The 21,845-nt window shown below is 40.5% G+C and overlaps 1 protein-coding gene across 5 annotated transcripts in view; it reads right to left on the bottom strand.

The window, feature by feature from the left end:
• The window catches only part of AK9 (adenylate kinase 9), a 122,418-nt gene that overhangs the window by 65,192 nt on the left and 35,381 nt on the right, over window positions 1–21,845 (bottom strand). For 2 of the 5 annotated variants that reach the window (XM_042253323.1, XM_060419503.1), the window contains exons 10-17: window positions 17,874–17,972; window positions 15,069–15,208; window positions 14,808–14,988; window positions 11,820–11,961; window positions 9,213–9,323; window positions 9,048–9,125; window positions 6,805–6,888; window positions 2,592–2,740 (exon numbers count right to left, since the gene is read on the bottom strand). In XM_042253323.1, the coding sequence (XP_042109257.1) occupies window positions 2,592–2,740; window positions 6,805–6,888; window positions 9,048–9,125; window positions 9,213–9,323; window positions 11,820–11,961; window positions 14,808–14,988; window positions 15,069–15,208; window positions 17,874–17,972 (984 nt within the window). Of the gene's footprint in view, window positions 1–2,591; window positions 2,741–6,804; window positions 6,889–9,047; window positions 9,126–9,212; window positions 9,324–11,819; window positions 11,962–14,807; window positions 14,989–15,068; window positions 15,209–17,873; window positions 17,973–21,845 lie in introns of those variants that run through there. The other 3 variants (XM_027972377.2, XR_003590116.2, XM_027972379.2) reach the window with 3 other exon arrangements.

Raw genomic sequence — 21,845 nt, 5'->3', positions numbered from 1 at the left:
TCCAACTCTCACATCCATACATGACCACTGGAAAACCCATAGCCTTGACTAGACGGACCTTTGTTGGCAAAGCAATGTCTCTGCTTTTGAATATGCTATCTAGGTTGGTTGTAACTTTCCTTCCAAGGAGTAAGTGTCTTTTAATTTCATGGCTGCAGTGATTTTGGAGCCCCCCAAAATAAAAGTCTCACTGTTTCCCCACCTCTTTGCCATGAAGTGATGGGACCAGATGCCATGATCTTAGTTTTCTGAATGTTGAGTTTTAAAGCCAACTTTTTCACTCTCCTCTTTCACTTTCATCAAGAGGCTCTTTAGTTCTTCTTCACTTTCTGCCATAAGGGTGGTGTCATCTGCATATCTGAGGTTATTGATATTTCTCCTGGCAATCTTGATTCCAGCTTGTGTTTCATCCAGCCCAGCATTTCTCATGATGTACTCTGCATATAAGTTAAATAAGCAGGGTGACAATATACAGCCTTGACGTACTCCTTTTTCTATTTGGAACCAGTCTGTTGTTCCATGTCCAGTTCTAACTGTTGCTTCCTGACCTGCATACAGATTTCTCAACAGGCAGGTCAAGTGGTCTGGTATTTCCATTTCTTTCAGAATTTTCCACAGTTTATTGTGATCCACACAAAGGCTTTGGCATAGTCAATAAAGCAGAAATAGATGCTTTCCTGGAGCTCTCTAGCTTTCTTGATGATCCAGCAGATGTTGGCAATTTGATCTCTGGCTCCTCTGCCTTTTCTAAATCCAGCTTGAACATCTGGAAGTTCACGGTTCACATACCTTTGAAGTCTGGCTTGGAGAATTTTGAGCATTACTTTGCTAGCATGTGGAGAAGGCAATGGCAACCCACTCCAGTACTCTTGCCTGGGAAATCCCATGGATGGAGGAGCCTGGTAGGCTGCAGTCCATGGGGTCACTAGGAGTCGGACACGACTGTGCGACTTCACTTTCACTTTTCACTTTCAGGTGTTGGAGAAGGAAATGGCAACCCACTCCAGTACTCTTGCATGGAAAATCCCAGGGACGGGGGAGCCTAGTAGGCTGCTGTCTGTGGGGTCTCACAGAGTCGGACATGACTGAAATGACTTAGCAGCATTGTATATTTGAAAGTTGCTAAGAGAGTAGATCTTGAAAGTTCTCACCACACATACACACATATCTGGTTACCACTGAGCACATGATAGGTAATTATTGGATTCTATGTCACCTCCCCTACCTGACTTATAGCTCCTTAACAGGGAGAGCTTTGTTTAATTCATCTTCATATCCCCTGGCTCTAGCACATCAGGTGTTCAGAATGTTTCTAAAGGAATAAATTGATGACAGAACAACTGAAAGAAATACAGAGGTTGAAAGATCTCTATGGGAAGCTCAGAGGGGAATAACAACTTGCCTTGGATATAGCCTAGGGGTCGAGGGTTTTACCCACTGTCATAATTTCAAATTATATCATTTTCAAATTACAGAGATTTACAGAAGAAGTTTACTGAAAGACCCAAAGTGATTTGTTCTCTTTGACTTTTGCTCTGAATGCTTACACAAGGTCTCTGTACAAAATGGATCCATACAGTCTTCATAAGTCTTCTGATTTACTATGGGTAGGACATAGGAACTGAGGCTTTATTTTCCCCTTAGATTGGAAAATCAATGGTGTGTCTATCTATCTCTTCCATGAACACATGTTCAATATGGTTGGATGAAATTAGTTAGCCATAGAACAAAATTTGTGTTGGTTTACAAATTATTAGCTCATAGATGAAAAGTCTACCTTTGGTATTTGCTTAATATGCATTATCTTTTAACCAACTAAGCTGAATTAAAGATAATAAAAGTTAATGAAGAATAAACATCACAACTATGAAATTATATTGTACAACTGTTGATAAGGGCTTCCCTGATGGCTCAGTGGGTAAAGAATCCACCTGTAATGCAGGAGACACAGAAGACGCGGGTTCAATCCCTGGGTCAGGAAGGTCCCCTGGAGAAGGAAATGGCAACCCACTCCAGTATTCTTGCATGGAAAACCCCATGGACAGAGGAGCCCGGTGGGCTATAGTTCAAAGGGTCGAAAAGAGTCGGATATGACTAAGCATGCAGATGCATTGATGGAAAATTTATAAGCAACTAGGGCACATTACCAGAGAAGGCAATGGCAACCTACTCCAGTACTCTTGCCTGGGAACTCCCATGGACGGAGGAGACCAGTGGGCTGCAGTCCATGGGGTCGCACAGAGTCAGACACGACTGAGCGACTTCACTTTCACTTTTCACTTTCATGCATTGGAGAAGGAAATGGCAACCCATTCCAGTGTTCTTGCCTGGAGAATCCCAGGGACGGGGGAGCCTGGTGGGCTGCCATCTATGGGGTTGCACAGAGTCGGACACAGCTGCAGCGACTTAGCAGCAGCAGCAGCAGGGTACATTACATATTAACAGTGTTACTGTAAAATGCACATGAATTAGAAGTCTGTAGATTCCAACACTATCATATGGGATTCAAAAATAATTGTACATATACCAGGTTAACATTTTCTCAGATACTGTGAAATCAGAGATAAAAATAAAGATTCTGGATTTCTTACCTCTTGGAGAACTTCACCTAAGATCTCAGCAATTTTTTCATGTGGCTGTTCAAAGTTCATATCCTTTGCCGTTTTTACTGTCTCACTTATTATGGAAAGAACTTCTGGATGATCAGCAGTTACCTCTTCTATCTCATAGCCTGTTACATCTAAAGTAAAATAAATCAATAAATTAATGCCATTAATAATTTTAGTAGACAATTGTTATTTGCAACAGAACATGATCGTAAATACCTAACCCCCTTAAGGAGGCACTCTTTGTGTTACTGCTGAACATGCCAGAGAAAGGGAGAGATAGACGAGGGAGGAAATAAGTCTGGAATCGCAAAATAGTAGAATAGTGGCTTAAAGCCAGTGCATCAGAATGAAAGCATATGAGGCAAGAAAAAAAACTCATGTCAGGCAGGAGTAAAAACTCAGAAAACCAGGGAGAAGAGGTAGGAACCAAAGGCTTCCAGGAGTCAAGCTAAAAGACAGGCAACTAAAAAATGAGTCAGAAAACAAAATAAACACTTTCAATTAATAATTGTTTCTATTACTTATTGTTGGCTGTGCTGGATCTTCGTTGCTGTGTGGGCTTTTCTTTAGCTGGGGAAGAGTGCTGGTGGGGGCTTTTCTCTGGTTTTGAAGACTTCTCTTGTTGTGGAGCATGGGTTCTAGGGCATGTGGGCTTCAGTAGCTATAGCACGTGAGCTCATTAATTGCATCTCCCGGGCTCTAGAGCACAGGTTCAATAGTCGTGGTGCACAGGCTCTGTGGCATGTGGGATCTTCCCAGACCAGAGATTGAACCCATGTCTCCTGCACTTGCAGAAGGGCTCTTTACCACTGAGCCACCAGGGAAGCCCTAAATTATAAATTATTGTCCCATGAGACTACATGGGACAATAAAAGGAGAAGAGGTGGGCTAGACTGGGAGAAAAAGGTGGCATAGGCTGGTTTTTCAGGTGTTAGCCTTGATTCCTGCCTCACTGTGTGCTGAATGTTTTCTTACATAGCTGAGCTGGCTTATAGGCTGCACCATGATATAAACATTCATCCACGTGTCTAACAGGACATGAGATTGGCAGCTCCACCAGACTATTCTACCTCAGGCTTTCCAGTAGTGCTTTCTGAGCTCCATCCATCAGGGTCTCCTGCCAGAGCCTAATTGGTCCTCTCCCAGAAAAAATCCCAAAGGACTTTTGAGGAGCAGCTGCTTGCTGCCCTCCCCGTCATGAAGTGAGAAGTCTGTTCTCAGAGATACAGAAAACCAGCAATTCCTGGATAGTCAGAGGTAAGAACACAAGCTCTTCCCATAGCCTGGGAAAGGGGACATGAGGAAGCAGAAATAGCCAGGCAAAAATACTAAATGTGCCAGAAGATACTACTTGCCTACACAATATCCAGTTCTCCTTTCCCTTAGTAATAGAATGCTGATTTTGTTAGGGTCAGCCATGTGCGTAGCTGTTTAAAAACACTGCATCTCCTAACTTCCCTTATATCGATAGCTTCACTGGTAGATAAAATGCAAGAAGAATTTTTGGGGGATGAGTCTTGTTTTCTGTTTAAAGAGGAATAACTCAGCAGTGGCCACAGGACTGGAAAAGGTCAGTTTTCATTCCAATCCCAAAGAAAGGCAATGACAAAGAATGCCCAAACTACCGCACAATTGCACTCATCTCACATGCTAGTAAAGTAATGCTCAAAATTCTCCAAGCCAGGCTTCAGCAATACGTGAACCGTGAACTTCTAGATGTCCAAGCTGGTTTTAGAAAAGGCAGAGGAACCAGAGATCAAATTGCCAACATCTGCTGGATCATGGAAAAAGCAAGAGAGTTCCAGAAAAACATCTATTTCTGCTTTATTGACTATGCCAAAGCCTTTGACTGTGGATCACAATAAACTGTGGAAAATTCTGAGAGAGATGGGAATACCAGACCACCTGACCTGCCTCTTGAGAAACCTATCTGCAGGTCAGGAAGCCACAGTTAGAACTGGACATGGAACAACAGACTGGTTCCAAATAGGAAAGGGAGTACGTCAAGGCTGTATATTGTCACCCTGCTTATTTAACTTCTGTGCAGAGTACATCATGAGAAACGCTAGGCTGGAAGAAGCACAAGCTGGAATCAAGATTGCCAGGAGAAATATCAATAACCTCAGATATGCAGATGACACCACCCTTATGGCAGAAAGTGAAGAGGAACTCAAAAGCCTCTTGATGAAAATGAAAGAGGAGAGTGAAAAAGTTGGGTTCAAGCTCAACATTCAGAAAACAAAGATCATGGCATCTGGTCCCATCACTTCATGGCAAATAGATGGGGAAACAGTGGAAACAGTGTCAGACTTCATTTTTTTGGGCTCCAAAATCAAAGCAGATGGTGACTGCAGCCATGAAATTAAAAGACCCTTACTCCTTGGAAAGAAAGTTATGACCAACCTAGATAGCATATTCAAAAGCAGAGATATTACTTTGCCAACAAAGGTCCATCTAGTCAAGGCTATGGTTTTTCCAGTGGTCATGTATGGATGTGAGAGTTGGACTGTGAAGAAAACTGAGCACTGAAGAATTGATGCTTTTGAACTGTGGTGTTGGAGAAGACTCTTGAGAGTCCCTTGGACTGCAAGGAGATCCAACCAGTCCATCCTAAAGGAGATCAGTCCTGGGTATTCATTGGTAGGACTGATGTTGAAGCTGAAACTCCAATACTTTGGCCACCTGATGTGAAGAGCAAACTCATTGGAAAAGACCCTGATGCTGGGAAAGATTGAGGGCAGGAGGAGAAGGGGATGACAGAGGATGAGATGGTTGGATGGCATCACCGACTCAATGGACATGGGTTTGGGTGGACTCTGGGAGTTGGTAATGGACAGGGAGGCATGGCGTGCTGCAGTTCATAGGGTTTGCAAAGAGTCGGACATGACTGAGTGACTGAACTGAACTGAACTGAACTGACTGAACTAAGCTGGATGGAGTGCTATTTTTTTTGTCTCTTGCCTTTTTCCTCTTCTTGCCCACTGATGTAATAACTGGCACACTAGCAGCTGTCTTGTGAAATGTTATAAGGTAGCCACATGCCAGGAATGACAGAACAGAAAGACAGATATCCTATCTTTCCAATTTTCTTGTTCATGAAAACAGTATATCACATGTTCTTCTGTCTGTGTTCCTGCATGTCCAACTGTTCAGATTATAGTAGTCTTTAAGACAGAGTAAAGGTTTCCTTGATAGGTCAGTTGGTAAAGAGTCCGCCTGCAAGCAGAAGACCCCAGTTTGATTCCTGGTTGGGAAGATCCCCTGGAGAAAGGATAGGCTACCCACTCCAGTATTCTTGGGCTTCCCTTGTGGCTCAGCTGGTAAAGAATCTGCCTGCAATGTGGGAGACCTGGGTTTGATCCCTGGGTTAGGAAGATCCCCTGGAGAAGGGAAGGGCTACCCACTCCAGTATTCTGGCCTAGACAATTCCATGGACTCTATAGTCCATGGCAGGGGGGAGGGGGGTGCAAAGAGTTGGACATGACTGAGCGACTTTCACTTAAGATAGAGTAAGCGGATATTCATAAGATTTTTAAGTAAAAAAGTACATGGTTATCCTTCAAAATTCTGAAGGAACTATTTGTGATTTTTACCACAGTCTAAGAGAACCAATTAAAAGACGCTTACTCCTTGGAAGGAAAGTTATGACCAACCTAGATAGCATATTCAAAAGCAGAGACATTGCTTTGCCAACAAAGGTCCATCTAATCAAGGCTATGGTTTTTCCAGTGGTTATGTATGGATGTGAGAGTTGGACTGAAAAGAAAGCTGAGTGCCGAAGAATTGATGCTTTTGAATTGTGGTGTTGGAGAAGACTCTTGAGAGTCCCTTGGACTGCAAGGAGATCCAACCAGTCCATCCTAAAGGAGATCAGTCTTCGGTGTACATTGGAAGGACTGATTTTGAAGCTGAAACTCCAATAGTTTGGCCACCTGATGCGAAGAGTTGACTCATTGGAGAAGACCCTGGTGCTGGGAGGGATTGGGAGCAGGAGGAGAAGGGGATGACAGAGGATGAGATGGCTGGATGGCATCACCGACTCGATGGACATGAGTTTGGGTAAACTCCAGGAGGTGGTGATAGACTGGGAGGCCTGGTGTGCTGCGATTCATGGCGTTGCAAACAGTTGGGATACGACTGAGCGACTGAACTGAACTGAACTGAAGAGAACCAAATCACCCTAGTAATAATTTACCTTTTTTGGAATCCTTCTTTAGATCTCTACTAGAGTCTTGCTGACTTCTTTGAAGTGTAACCATTTCACTTATTTCTTTTTCACCTGAAAATAAAACTCTATTAAACACATAAAGAACAGTACTTAAACTGTAGGTGATTCCTAAGGAAGATTGTGGTATAGGCCCAAGGACCTAGGACTCAATGCTCCTAATTTCAAACACCCATAATAATCAAATAGGTAGACATATTTATCAGCAGTAGAAAATACAGATAACAAAACTAGGAGTAATTTCTGTTTCATATGATGCCAATGGATGTAAGTTGGGAAAAAATAAAATTTTCCCTTCCTGGTGTCACAACAGACTCTTTGGCTCCCAGAGGTAAAAGCTGTGCTTATCTCAGACACATGGGGAAGAGAGGCTGTCTTTTACCAGGGCACACTGGCAGTGCTGGTGATCCTCTGGCAGTGAGTAGAGGTACTGATGATGTTGCTACACTGTAAGGCTTCCCCTAAAGAGGGAACAGATAGTATGCGGGAGGGCCTCTCTGTGTACATATTGGTGTTGGGAACTCTGCAGGAGCAGAAATGGGGTTCCCAGATGCCACTTGGCAAAAATTTTAACATCCAGGTCCTTCTGTGAAGTGTGTGTGTGTGTGTGCGTGTGTGTGCGTATGCAGGCTGGGAAAGGAGGAATGCCATATATGATTCTGCCAGTGCCCAGTTCAATTCCTACTCAGCTTGAAATAAACACAAGGCAAAGACACATCTGTCTGAGTCAGGCTGCTGCTGCTGCTAAGTTGCTTCAGTCGTGTCCGACTCTGTGCGACCCCAGAGGCGGCAGCCCACCAGGCTCCCCTGTCCTTGGGATTCTCCAGGCAAGAACACTGGAGTGGGTTGCCATTTCCTTCTCCAAATCTGAATCAGGAGGAGGAACCAAATAAAAAAGATCAGCCCTACATCATACAACACAATAAACTGTAGATGGAATTGAAAGCTAAATATAAAAAGGCAGCGCCAACTTAAAAAAGTATATGTGAAATCTCTGGTTGAGAGGAAGACTTTTAAGCTGGAAAGTAAATGGAAGAAATTAACAAATGGAAAGTAATTATTTGACCATGAAAATGTTAAAAATTCTGCTACCTCAAAGTCAGCAAGGTGACTTAAAAGACAAATCACTCAATTTGGAAAAAAATATGAAAAATAAGTGACTAATACAGAAAATTTATATTAAAACCATATTATTGATACAACAACTTAGAAAAATGGGCAAAAGACAAAAATGGTCACCTCAGAAAAGAAGAAATATAAATGGCTAACACAGCATTATAACACTAAACTTCAGAAATAGTCAAATAAAAATTAAAATAATATTTAAAAAGAAAATACTGAGGAAACTAGAACACATAGTTTGCATTTTCCTGATGGGAACATAAATTGAAACTTTATGCAAAGCAATTTGACTCTCTATTACTTCTTACTCATTAAACTTCATTTGTGTCAACATACAGGCAAAACTTTATGTAAAAAATTCAATGGAAAAAAATTCATTGAATTTTTTAGTAGCAAAAATATAAGTTTTCAATGTATTGAACTAGTTAAAACTAATACTTCTAAATAAAGAAATCATGCAGTAATTTAAAATGATGGTTAAATTATTTTTTGATGAAATTATATAATTAAATGTAACACAAATAAAAAATAAAAGTAGTTTACTTTGTATGCTCTTGATTATGTTAAAATATAAATGAAAAGTTTTAGAAGTGTAAAGTGAAAGTGTTAGTTGATAAGTCATGTCTGACTCTTTGTGACCCCATGGACAATTAGCCTGTGAGGCTCCTCTGTCCATGAAATTCTCTAGTCAAGAATACTGGAGTGGAAATAGCACTAAATGATAAACATTTCATAGCTACAACTCTGGGTTTATGATGCTCTGATTCCAATCTGTTAAAGGAAGCAGAGAGCTTTTAAGAAAGAATTTATTATTGTACAATAATGATTGTATCATGTTTGGAAAGATGCAAAAAACTCTGGAGAGCATTCCAATAGTATTAGACTTGTGTTCTGTTCTCTCCTTCATTCTAGTAGATCTATTTCTGTTCTACAGCTGGTCAGTTTAAATCTGTAAGAGGAAAACTTAACTCTTTCACTCCTAATTTGAGGGTGAGGGGAGGATAGGTTCAAGCTTCAATATAAACATGATAACATATGAAATAAATGGAAATAAGATCCACACGCATGGCATTAGCAGCTCATTTTGTTACCATCTTTATCATCTGACTTCGTTTTGGCTTCGTCATTATCTTCTAAAGAGCTTTCTCTTTGGGACTCAAGAGTGAACACTGCAGTGAAAGAATAATACACTCTATCAGCTAATCTGTTTATACTAGGAAAGATTTGGCCAATAACATTAGCAACATTTTCTTTACCATCTTCATCAAGTGACGACTGCAATTCTTCTGCACTTTTATATGTATCAGTTGGGACTTCACTTTCCCTCCTTTCAGATTCTCCTTGAAGGTCTTTTGAAGTTGACTGAGCTGTAAGACAGTAATTGATTGTGTTAGAGAAGGAAATGGCACCCCACTCCAGTACTCTTGCCTGGAAAGTCCCATGGACGGAGAAGCCTGGTGGGCTGCAACCCATGGGGTTTCACAGAGTCAGACACGACTGAGGGACTTCACTTTCACTGTTCACTTTCATGCAGTGGAGAAGGAAATTGGCAACCCACTCCAGGGTTCTTGCCTGGAAAATCCCAGGGACAGGGGGAGCCTGGTGGGCTGCCATCTATGGGGTTGCCCAGAGTCGGACACGACTGAAGAGACTTAGCAGCAGCAGCAGCAGCAGCAAAAGATAGCTGGGGGGCAGGTAGACCACCTTGGGCATGTGAGTTCTAACTGAGCCAATGTGCCTTTTGTGAATCATTTGCTTTCCCTGTCTCAGTTTGAATCATTTGATCTTCCCGTCTCAATTATTACTGGGCAAAATGAGGATCGTTAAACTAAAAACATAGTTGCAACATCAAATAAGATAATGGGTGTCAACAAGAAACATAGAAAAGGCTTGGCACACTGGAAGCCTGGTCCATGTTAGCTGCCATCTTTTGTATTATTATATTATATCACTTTCTATGTTAAAAAGCCTCAGTACTCTCCACTGACAAAATTTCTTAAAAAATATGTTGGAGTAAAATCCCTGGCCAAAAAAAATCCAATTTTTAAAATTTTAAGAAGGGTTAATCTTATTGTCTGGGGGCTTCCCTGGTGGCTCAGATGGTAAAGAATCTTCCTGCAATGCAGGAAATCTGGGTTTGATCTCTGAGTTGGGAAGGTCTCCTGGAGAAGGGAATGGCAACCCACTCCAGTATTCTTGCCTGGAAAATCCCATGGACAGGGGAGCCTGTCAGGCTACAATCCATGGGGTTGCAAAGAGTCAGACAGGACTGGGCACACACACCCGCTTCCCTGGTGGCTCAGCTGGTAAAGAATTTGCCTGCAATGCGGGAGACCTGGGTTGGGAAGATCCCCTGGACAGACAACAAGGGAAAGGCTATCCAGTCCGGTGTTCTGGCCTGGAGAATTCCATGGATTGTCCATGGGGTTGCAAAGAGTCGGACACGACTGGGCGATTTTCACTTCACTTTCACCTCAAGGACAGGAGCTTCAAGTGTCTTGTTCACCTCTGTAGCTCAATGTTTAGAACAATATCTAACGCAAGAAGGTGCTCAAGTGTTTGTTGAAAGAATTATTCATTTTTGCATGAATTCATTTTTAATTTAAAAATTATTCATTTTTAACGAATTTTGAGTTCATTTCAAAATATTCAATTTTGAATTCAAAAATTCACTTTTGAATCAATTACTCATTTTTGTTATTTGAAATTGAATGACAAGCCATCTTAGAAGTTTGGGTCAACATTTCCAGATATCTCACATATTTATTAATTGTCCAAGAGTATTTTTTAATTTTGGTCTTAGTTCTGAAGATAGTATGGTAAACACATAAATTCATTCTTTATTATCTGTGCTCAGTCGCTCAGTTGTGTCTGACTCTTTGTGACCCTATGGACTGTAGCCCACCAGTTTCCTCTGTCCATGGGATTACCCAGGTAAGAATACTGGAGTTTGTTGCCGTTTCCTATCCCAGGGCATCTTCCAAACGCAGGGACTGAACCTGTGTCGCCTGTATTTCCTGCATTCCAGGCAGATTCTTAACCACTGATCCATGCTCATTAGGACGGCATATTATTTCAATGCTGGTCTTTTTGTGGTTGTTTTTTGTAATCTCTCAGGTACCAGGTTGTACTTTCTTACTTGATTATAGGTTAATGAGAAAGAAGAGAGGCAGATTTATTAGGCAAAACCTGTGTTCTTTCCTAGCAAAAGCTCTATATTGCCATGTAAGAAGAAGTAATTTCCTTGATCTTTAAATAGTTTCAAGCATAGGAAATGATGGGAAGCTTTCCAGTGTATGTAAAACATTAGTGAAATCCTGATAGCAGATTCTGACAAACAGAGGATGTTCAAGTCTTAGCTTTGCCACCATCTGGATGAATTTCAGGAAGCCATTTAACCTCTTGTGCTTCTGTCGCCTCATCGATGACTTTTTCATTTGTAACGTTTTGAATTTGAAAATAACATTCCCCCAAATAAAAACACTGACTTACAATCAAGGCGGACACAGAGGCCTAGAACAACAGCAGCAGCAGCAATAACACAAACTCCATGGGTCAGACAAAGTGTTGTTGTCATTGCCCCTGGTGTAAATAAAGGTGTAAATTCTGCCCAGGAAGCAGATCCATAAAAGAAAAGAAATCTAAGTTTGAAAACTTTTTATGATTCCTTTCCTTAGAAATCCAGAGTTGGAATCGTTTTCTCAGTGTATGATTCGGGTTTATGTATACTCATTTCTTCAACCACTTATTCTGAGGCTGCAGTGTGCAAGATGCCAGGGATATCAAGACAAACCAACCAAGACTGTGCCCTCAGGTAGCCAGGCTTAACTACTGTTAAAACACACAGTTAAAAAATAGTTCACCATTTTTAGCTTGTAGTTCTAAGAGAAGCCGCTCTTTGACAACTTTAATGGCTGCTTCAGTGGCCTCAGCTATAGTGTTTCTGGTTAACATTTCAAGGGCTTTATCAAAACGTGGTTGAATCAATTTATCATAGTCAACTACCTGCAAAGAATATTTGAGAAAACCAATATAAGCACAAGTTACTCTGAAAACTAAGCACATTGTTCATCAACATCTATTTCTACAGCTATACCTATGTATCTCAAAAATCTTAATGCTGCTTGAGGTATGTTATTTTCAGAGTTCACTGATTTTTAAAAGCTAGTATATATATTATATATGTATGATCATGTAATATGTATTCAAATTACATATATACTTTAAACATCAACATTTTATTTATAGTCTACATACAATAAAAGGCACCCATTTTAAGTACAGAGTTTGATGAGTTTTTACAAATATGTACATAAAAACGACTACAATAAAAATATAGAACATTTTTATCACCCCTAAAGTCTCTTCATTGTCCTTTATAGTCAGTGCTTGGCCCTTAGCAACCACTTTGTTTTCCATCAAATACAGATAAGTTTTGCCTTTTCTAGAATTTCATATAAACGGAATCAAACAGTATATAATCTTCCCCAAGCTTTTCTCCCTTAGCATAATGTTTTTGAGATTCAACAATATAACTATATATCTCAGTAATCTATTCCTTTGTATTTTTGAGCAGTATCATTGTATGAATATATAGTTTTTAAATTCATTCATCATGGACATTTGGGTTGTTTCTAGTTTGGGCTGTTATAAATAAACAATAAACACTTGCGAGAAAGTCTTTTTGTGGACCTATGTTTTCATTTCTGTTGGATAAACAGCGAGGAGTAGAATTACTGGGTCATATGATAAGTGTATGTTTGACTTTATACTAAACCACTGAACTGTTTCCAGAGTGGTTGAAACTAGTTTATATTCCTAGCAGCAAAGTATTAAAATTGCAGTTATTCTACCTCATCATTAGCACTGGATTTTGTGAATCTTTTACACTTTAGCCACCCTAGTTGGTGAGAAATCTCATTGTATTGTGAATTTAATTATCTCTGCTGCTGCTGCTGCAGCTAAGTCGCTTCAATCGTATCCGACTCTGTGCAACTCCATAGACAGCAGTCCACCAGGCTTCCCTGCCCCTGGGATTCTCCAGGCAAGAACACTGGAGTGGGTTGCCATTTCCTTCTCCAATGCATGAAAGTGAAAAGTGAAAGTGAAGTCACTCAGTTGTGTCCGACTCTTAGCAACCCCATGAACTGCAGCCCACCAGGCTCCTTCGTCCACGGGATTTTCCAGGCAAGAGTACTAGAGTGGGGTGCCATTGTCTTCTCCGTTGACTGTCCTTAATCACTAACAATTTTTTGAGTGTATTGGTAGTTCATTTACCCATATGTTTTTAAGCATATGTTCAACTTTCAAAAAACTAGGTTAGAATTCTACATATTTTTGAATATAAGTCCTTTGGTAGATACTGTATTTAATACTGAATATTGGGATGTTAGATTTCTATATATGCCTTTTAAGTTTAAATAATATTTTCATACTTCTAGATTCCATTTTGTTTTTCCTTCAATATGTTTGTATTATTTTATTTTATGCCAATAAAAATACATACACACCACCACTTTTTTCATACCATTGTTTTTTAACTTAAAAATACGGCTTTATTGAGATATACCATCCAATTCACACAGTTAAATTAATCCATTACTTTTTTAAAATTTTATTTTAAACTGGGGAATAATTGCTTTATTAATACAATATTGTATTGACTTTCACCACACAACTATGTGAATCAGCCATTGAGTATACATATGTCCCCTCCCTCTTGAACCTCCCTACCACCCCTCACCCCATCCTGCCCCTCTAGATTGTCACAGAGAACCACACTGAGCTCCCTGTGTTATACAGAACTTCCCATTAGCTACTAGTTTCCTTATGGTAATGTACATGTTTCACTGCTGCTCTCTCAATTTGTCCCACCCTCTGCTTTCCCTGCTGTGTCCAGAGTCTTGTCTTTATATCTGCAACTCTATTCCTGCCCTGCAAATAGGTTCATCAATATCATTCTTCTAGATTCATTAAATATGCATGAATATATGCCCTATCATTTTTAATGGATGTAAGTATTATATTAGATAAAAATATTACAACTTAAAGTACCAATAATACATATTCAGATATACATGATTTTGCTATTATAAACTACGCTATGGCTATGTATATATCTTTGATAGTTTCTTCAAGAAAAATCTATAGTTCAAAGGATATGCATAGATTTTAGACTTTTATAGATATGTCCAATAGCTATCCAGAATGGTTACACTCTAACCAGCAATGTATGAGAATGTACTTTCCTAATCTTAGCCACAAGTCAGTATTGGGTGATTTTTCAACAGTGAGGTTGACATAATATATTTCTGGGTGTTTTGGCCTCTCCCTGATTATAATCCTTTTCTCATGTGTAATGGCTATTTGAATAAATTATTTCATGAATTGCCTGTTTGCTATCTTTTTCTACTGAGGCTTTTAAATATTGATTTGTAAAAATGCTTTACATTTAAAAATTATAATTCTTTTGTCTGACACATACTGTGATGATTTTAAAACATATCCACAAATCCTTTAATACTCTTTTTTTCAGAAGGTGAAGCCTAATTCCCATCTTCTTTAGTTAGGCAGGACTTAATGACTTACTTTCAATGAATATATTATGGTATATTTTTCATTTAAGAAGTGAAAAGGCAAAGCAGAATAGTAGAAGATGTTTATAATGTCTATAACAAAAAATTTGTATATATACAACATAAGGAACTCCTGCCAATAATGAGGCAAAAAATTTAAGAATGAGCAAGAAGCTTGAACAAATACTTCTAAAAGAGAATACATGAATAACATATAAAAAATGTTGGACCTCATTAGCCATAGGGAAATGCAAATTAAATCAGCTAAGTAGTTACCTTTCCTTTGTAATGTTTTGCAAGCAAATTGCTAAGTGTTGTTTTCCCTGAAGACTGAGGTCCAAATATGAATACTTTAAATGGCGGTGCTGGCATAGGTGGAAGAAGATAGGGACGTGGGTTCAATAGAAATGTTTTTAATGCTTCTTCTGATGAAAGACAGTACATTTTACCTAGAAAACTAAAAATATGTCATTATCATAAACAACTGAAAAGAAGTATGGGCAAGTTTTAAAATTAAATTCTGAAAATCGTACCTACCTCACAGAAAAATCTGGCAATCCTTGAAAAATGTTACCTTCCTTTAAAGTCACAGGACATGTACGTCCCCATCTGCTTCTCTGCCATCTATATCTTGGTGCAATAAGTTTATAAGATGCAAGAGTACGGAACAGCTCATCCTGTTAATAACAAACATTAAACATGTGGGCATAAGTTTTGCTGAAATTTACATTATTATTTCATTTGCTATTTGACCATGCTCTACTATTTAAGAAATAATTAAGGCAGGATTTTTTTTTTTCTTAATTGCAGCCATCTGCACTTTCATGCTTTGGAGAAGGAAATGGCGACCCACTCCAGTGTTCTTGCCTGGAGAATCCCAGGGATGGGGGAGCCTGGTGGGCTGCCGTCTATGGGGTCACACAGAGTTGGACACAACTGAAGCGTCTTAGCAGCAGCAGCAGCACTATCCAACATTTACTTAGATAAATAGTTTTCATTTCTGTTTTAAGACCTTGTTTAAATTTTACCAAGTATTTTCTCTTGTAGGGTAAAATGAGCATAAGGTGGATAAAGGGTTTTCTATTATCTATTTCAAGAAAGTCTGAAAAATTCTTATTGAAAAGGTTTTAAAATAGTTACTTTACTTAATTTACCTAAGTTTTAAAATAGTAAGATGCCATAGGCACATTTGTACTGACTTAGCTCTTTCATTTTTCTTAAATATAAAGTCTCCCTCAGTAATCTTCCATTCATCACCTCCAAAGAAGTTAAGAACTACTGTTGCAGCATCAGAGAGCAAAGAGGCATGCTGGTTGAGGGGATCCTGCATGGATGTCCCCAGTTGCAGGCTGCAAGAAGCTAAACTTGAAGGAAACTGTCAATGCTTAGGCGAGCTGCAGGAGACTGAGAACTTTGTCAGTGGGTACACTGGGTACCCTTTTCCATGAATCAACAGACAATGAGCTAGGGACTGAAAGTGAAAGTCACTCTGTTGTGTCTGACTCTTTGCAACCCCCCAGATTATACAGTCCTTGGAATTCTCCAGACCAGATTACTGGAGTGGGTAGCCTTTCCCTTGGTGCACAGTTAAGTCAGGAAGCAGCTGCTTTTTCCTCACCATCCCTATTTCCTGTCCAAACTTGGGGAAAGTGTTTGGATAGCCAACCATGCTCCCGTCTCAAGTTCTCTGGGCCACGTATCTGTTGGGGCAATGAGAAGATGAGCTTCCAAATGAATTTGATATCACAGCCTTAAAAACGATCAGGACTGCCTCTGGTTAAACAAGGGAGACGGAACACACGCATTTGGGTTTGCTGATTTCCTAAAACCTTGTGGAAATCACAGCAGAGTTCATTTCATGAGAGATGGACAGAGAAACAGGGGAGAAGAGACCAGAAGAGCTGACAGCTGGGCAGTTGCCGCTACATACTTCTGTAAACTAAAAAGCAGGTGGACTAGTGGTAACTGAGGTCAGAGGAAAGTGAAAGCTCAGTGTCTGTGGTGGCAGGGAGGGTGATGGAGGATGGGTTGAGGACAACAAGAAGCAAGTCAAGTCACTGCAGTTCCAGAAAGGCTCAGGACCTGACAGCAGGCACCTCTGAAGAGCAGGAATGGAGAGCAGAAGACAGGACTGGCTGAGAATCTTTAAGAGGAGGTTCTAGTGGCCAGGGCTGCACCCCACTTCACTTAGCTGCTGCCTCTTCAGAAGACCTCAGCCAAAAGACTGGATGCTTACCTTTGGGTGGCTGAACCAAAAGAGGAGAAAGATTAAGCCCATTTCGCTTCTCCTTGTGAAGCTACCCTCCACTAGCCCTCTCCCTCGCTAGCGCCCTCCTCTCCTGCGGTTCACTCTCCCAGGGCCTCTCGGGCTCATTCTCATTCTTTTCCTCGAGAACTTGAGAACTAGCCACAGCGGCCTGCCGCCCACCATGCTCGGAGCTGCCGCGGTGCCCGGAGCTGCCGCGGTGCCCGGAGCTGCAGAGGTGCCCGGAGCTGCCGCGGTGCCCGGAGCTGCAGAGGTGCCCGGAGCTGCCGCGGTGCCCGGAGCTGCCCTATCCTGGCTTGGATCCTCCTCCATGCCATCGTCCTTTCCCTGATGCCGAGACCCCGGGGACTACAGGCTCGAAGAACCTCCAGGTTTTCTGAATACTTTAAAATTTTCCTTTAGTGATTACCTAGAAGAGGCTCAGTACAGAGCCTCTGTGTGCATCAGGCCCACCTTTCCTCCTCTTCAGTATCAATTCGTGTTACCTATTCCCAGCTATGTTCCCCAGTTAAAATCTAGGGATTACACAGTACGGGAAAACAAAATGACCTCTATCCTTAAAGATCATTTTATTTGAATTATAATATCTACTTATGATTCTGGCATTAGTTGTTTAATTCCCATTTTTTGAAAAAAGGTGAATCTAAACTTCCCAGAATAGATTAAGTCCTCCAGCTAAAAAGTCCTGGTGGCTCTTTTAGCACTTGGCAATTATAAGTTGATGACCGTCACATCCACATTACGTCATTTTAGTAATTATTTTAAAAACTGGTTGAATGATGGAGGGAATGAACGAATAGTTAGAGAATTGAGGGCTGTAATGTCTTTGGTGCTGCAATTTTTTAAAACTAAACTTGGGTTTATTTATTATACTTATTAAATTGTTCTGATTTATTGTCTTTCTTTGTTTCAAAACTTTTGTTTAGTGTTTACAAGGATATTGTGCCAATATTATAGCTTCTGAAAAATCAAATCTATTTTTATAAAAGGTATTCTGAGATGCTTTTAAACCTTGAAAGGATACAAATTAAGGGCACAACATAGAGGGAAAGGGTAGACAGTTAAAAGTAACTTACATTTTCCATTGTGTCGTTAATATCTTCCTCTGTACTCTGAAGTTTGGTTATAACAGCTGCTCTTTTTAGGTTCAGATATTTAAGTCGATCCACAACTGTCTAAATTTAAAGAATGAGTCTTTTTAATACATTGGCATTTGAACATTTCAAATATTTTGAAAAAGTCACGTGCTCATGAGCAGAGTATTCCCTTGTTCTTCCCGGCTTCTGGTAGAAGCTGGCAATTTTCAGTGTTGCTTGGCTTGTAGTCGCATCACTCCCATCTCTGCCTCCATTGTGAGCCATCTTCTTCCTGTGTTCCTAAATCTCTTAAAAGGATGCCAGCCATATTGGATTAGGGCCCATCCTAATTCACTGTGGCCTCATCTTAACTCAATTACATCTGAAAAGATCCTATTTCCAAATAAGGTCACACTTATAGGTATTGAAGTTTAGCCCCTCAATATTATATTTTTTGGGGGAAACAATTCAACCCACTAGAGTCTGCCCTTTGGTTGTCAGATAGTCATGGCCTTTGAGGTCTAACACTGTGGGATGTCTTCAGGCAGAGGGAAGAAGGCAGCCATATAAAAATGGAAGCAGATGTTAGCATTAGCTACCACAAGCCAAGTGGTGCCTGGTGTTACCAGAAGCTGGAAGAGGCAACGATGGATCCCCACTTAGAGGCTTTGAATGGAGTGAAGCTCTGCCAACACCTCGATATTAGACTTCTAGCCTCTAGAACTGTAATAAATATCTGTGATTGTAAAATACCTAGTTTGCAGTACTTTCTTGTGGAAGGACTAAGAAACTAATATACTATGTAGAAGAATATGAAACACAGTCTGAGATGAGAGATGGTAAGATAGACAAGGTCTTGATGGTGTATCGTAATCTATGGTAGACTGTATTATTTGTTCACAATTCATCCTTTCCTCCTTCCCCTTGTTAATGCCCTAGTTTATGTGAGAATACTTAGTTCATTGGTATTGAGCTTCTCCATGTAACTTGTTCTAGCCAATGAACTGTAGGCAGAAGTACCAGGGTGCCAGTGCCAGCTGGGGCCTTAACAATCTTGGTGAATTTCAACCAGGCCTGTTGGAACTTCTGCCCTTTCCCTTGAGGAAAAAGGTATATCCCAGGTTGTAAAAAGTAGTCAAATTCTGAGTGTATTTTGAAGAAGAAAAAGCCTGCTGTGTATGCTGACAGGTTGGTTGTTGGATGTGAGAAAAAGGGCAGTTGGAAGGACAGATGTGGCATTTACTGAGAGGGGAAATCTGTGGGAGGAGTGTATTTGGGGCAAGGTAGTGGTGATGGTGGACCAGAATTTTTTGAAAATACTTTTGTTTATTTATTTGGCTCTGCTGGGTCTTAGTTGTGGCACGTGGGATCTTCAGTCTTCCTTGCAGCATGTGGGATCCTGCATTCTAACTCTTAGTTGTGGCATGTACGATCTAGTTCCCTGGTCAGTTCAGTTCAGTCACTCAGTCATGTCTGACTCTTTGTGACCCAAGGAACTGCAGCACACCAGGCCTCCCTGTCCATCACCAACTCCCAGAGTTCACCCAAACTCATGTGCATTGAGTCGGTGATGCCATCCAACCATTTCATCATCTGTCGTCCCCTTCTCCTCCTGCCCTCAATCTTTCCCAGCATCAGGGTCTTTTCCAATGAGTCAGCTCTTTGAATTACATGGCCAAAGTATTGGAGTTTCAGCTTCAACTTCAGTCCTTCCAATGAACACCCAGGACTGATCTCCTTTAGAATGGACTGGTTGGATCTCCTTGCAGTCCAAGGGACTCTCAAGAGTCTTCTCTAACATCACAGTTCAAAAGCATCAATTCTTTGGCACTCAGCTTTCTTTATAGTCCAACTCTCACATCCATACATGACCACTGGAAAACCATAGCCTTGACTAGACCTACCTTTGTTGACAAAGTAATGTTTCTGCTTTTAAATATGCTGTCTAGGTTGGTCACAACTTTCCTTCCAAGGAGTAAGGGTCTTTTAATTTCATGACTGCAATCGCCATGCAATAATTTTGGAGCCCCCCAAAATAAGTCAGCCACTGTTCCACTGTTTCCCCATCTCTTTGCCATGAAGTGATGGGACCAGATGCCATGATCTTCGTTTTCTGAATGTTGAGCTTTAAGCCAACTTTTTCACTCTCCTCTTTTACTTTCATCAAGAGGCTTTTTAGTTCCTCTTCACTTTCTGCCACAAGGGTGGTGTCATCTGCATATCTGAGGTTATGGATATTTCTCCCAGCAATCTTGATTCCAGCTTGTGCTTCTTCCAGCCCAGTGTTTCTCATGATGTACTCTGCATATAAGTTAAATAAGCAGGGTGACAATATACAGCCTTGACGTACTCCTTTTCCTATTTGGAACCAGTCTGTTGTTCCATGTCCAGTTCTAACTGTTGATTCCTGACCTGCATACAGATTTCTCAGAAGGCAGGTCAGGTGGTCTGGTATTCCCATCTCTTAAAAATTTTCCAGAGTTTGTTGATATCCACAGAGTCAAAGGCTTTGGCATAGTCAATAAAGCAGAAGTAGATGTTTTTCTGGAACTCTTTTGCTTTTTCAATGATCCAGCAGATGTTGGCAATTTGATCTCTGGTTCCTCTGCCTTTTCTCAATCCAGCTTGAACATCTGGAAGTTCAGAGTTCATGTACTATTGAAGCCTGGCTTGGAGAATTTTGAGCATTACTTGGTTAGCATGTGAGATGAGTGCAATTGTGTGGTACTTTGAGCATTCTTTGGCATTGCCTTTCTTTGGGATTGGAATGAAAACTGACCTTTTCCACTCCTGTGGCCACTACTGAGTTTTCCAAATTTGCTGGCATATTGAGTGCAGCACTTTCACAGCATCATCTTCCAGGATTTGAAATAACTTGACTGGGATTCCATCACCTCCACTAGCTTTGTTCGTAGTGATGCTTCCTAAGGCCCAATTGACTTCACATTCCAGGATATCTGGCTCAAGGTGAGTGATCACACCATTGTGATTATCTTGGTCGTGAAGATCTTTTTTGTATAGTTCTTCTGTGTATTCTTGTCACCTTTTCTTAATATCTTCTGCTTCTGTCAGGTCCATACCATTTCTGTCCTTTACTGAGCCCATCTTTGCATGAAATGTTCCCTTGGTATCTCTAATTTCTTGAAGAGATCTCTATTCTTTCTCATTCTATTGTTTTCCTCTATTTCTTTGCATTGATCACTGAGGAAGGCTTTCTTAAGTCTCCTTGCTATTCTTTGGAACTCTGCATTCAAATGGGTATATCTTTTCTTTTCTCCTTTGCTTTTCACTTCTCTTCTTTTCACAGCTATTTGTAAGGCCTCCTCAGACAGCCATTTTGCGTTTTTGCATTTCTTTTCCATGGGGATGGTCTTGATCCCTGTCTCCTGCACGATGTCATGAACCTCCGTCCATAGTTCATCAGGCACTCTATTAGATCTAGTCCCTTAAATCTATTTCTCACTTCCACTGTATAATCATAAGGGATTTGATTTAGGTCATACCTGAATGGTTTAGTGGTTTTCCCCCCTTTCTTCAATTTAAGTCTGAATTTGGCAATAAAGAGTTCATGATCTGAGCCGCAGTCTGCTCCCGGTCTTATTTTTGCTGACTGTATAGAGCTTCTCCATATTCAGCTGCAAAGAATATAATCAGTTTGATTTTGGTGATGGCCATTTGGTGATGTCCATGTGTGGAGTCTTCTCTTGTGTTGTTGGAAGAGGGTGTTTGCTATGACCAATGCATTCTCTTGGCAAAACTCTAGTTCCCTGACCAGGGATCAAACTCAGGCCCCCTACATTGGAAGTGTGGAGTCTTAGCCACCAGGGAAGTCCTGGGTCAGAAGTTTTAAATCTGAACTGGCTATCAGACATCCAATTGGATATATTTAATAGCAGTTGATTATACAAGTGTGAAATTCAGGGAAAAGGTCTGGAATAGTAATATGAATTTAAGAATTGCCAGCATTTAGAA

Source organism: Ovis aries, chromosome 8 (genome assembly GCF_016772045.2).
Source record: "Ovis aries strain OAR_USU_Benz2616 breed Rambouillet chromosome 8, ARS-UI_Ramb_v3.0, whole genome shotgun sequence".
Classification (NCBI taxonomy): domain Eukaryota; kingdom Metazoa; phylum Chordata; class Mammalia; order Artiodactyla; family Bovidae; genus Ovis; species Ovis aries.
Note: the sequence above shows the minus strand (reverse complement) of the source record. Positions and strands in the feature narration are given on the sequence as shown.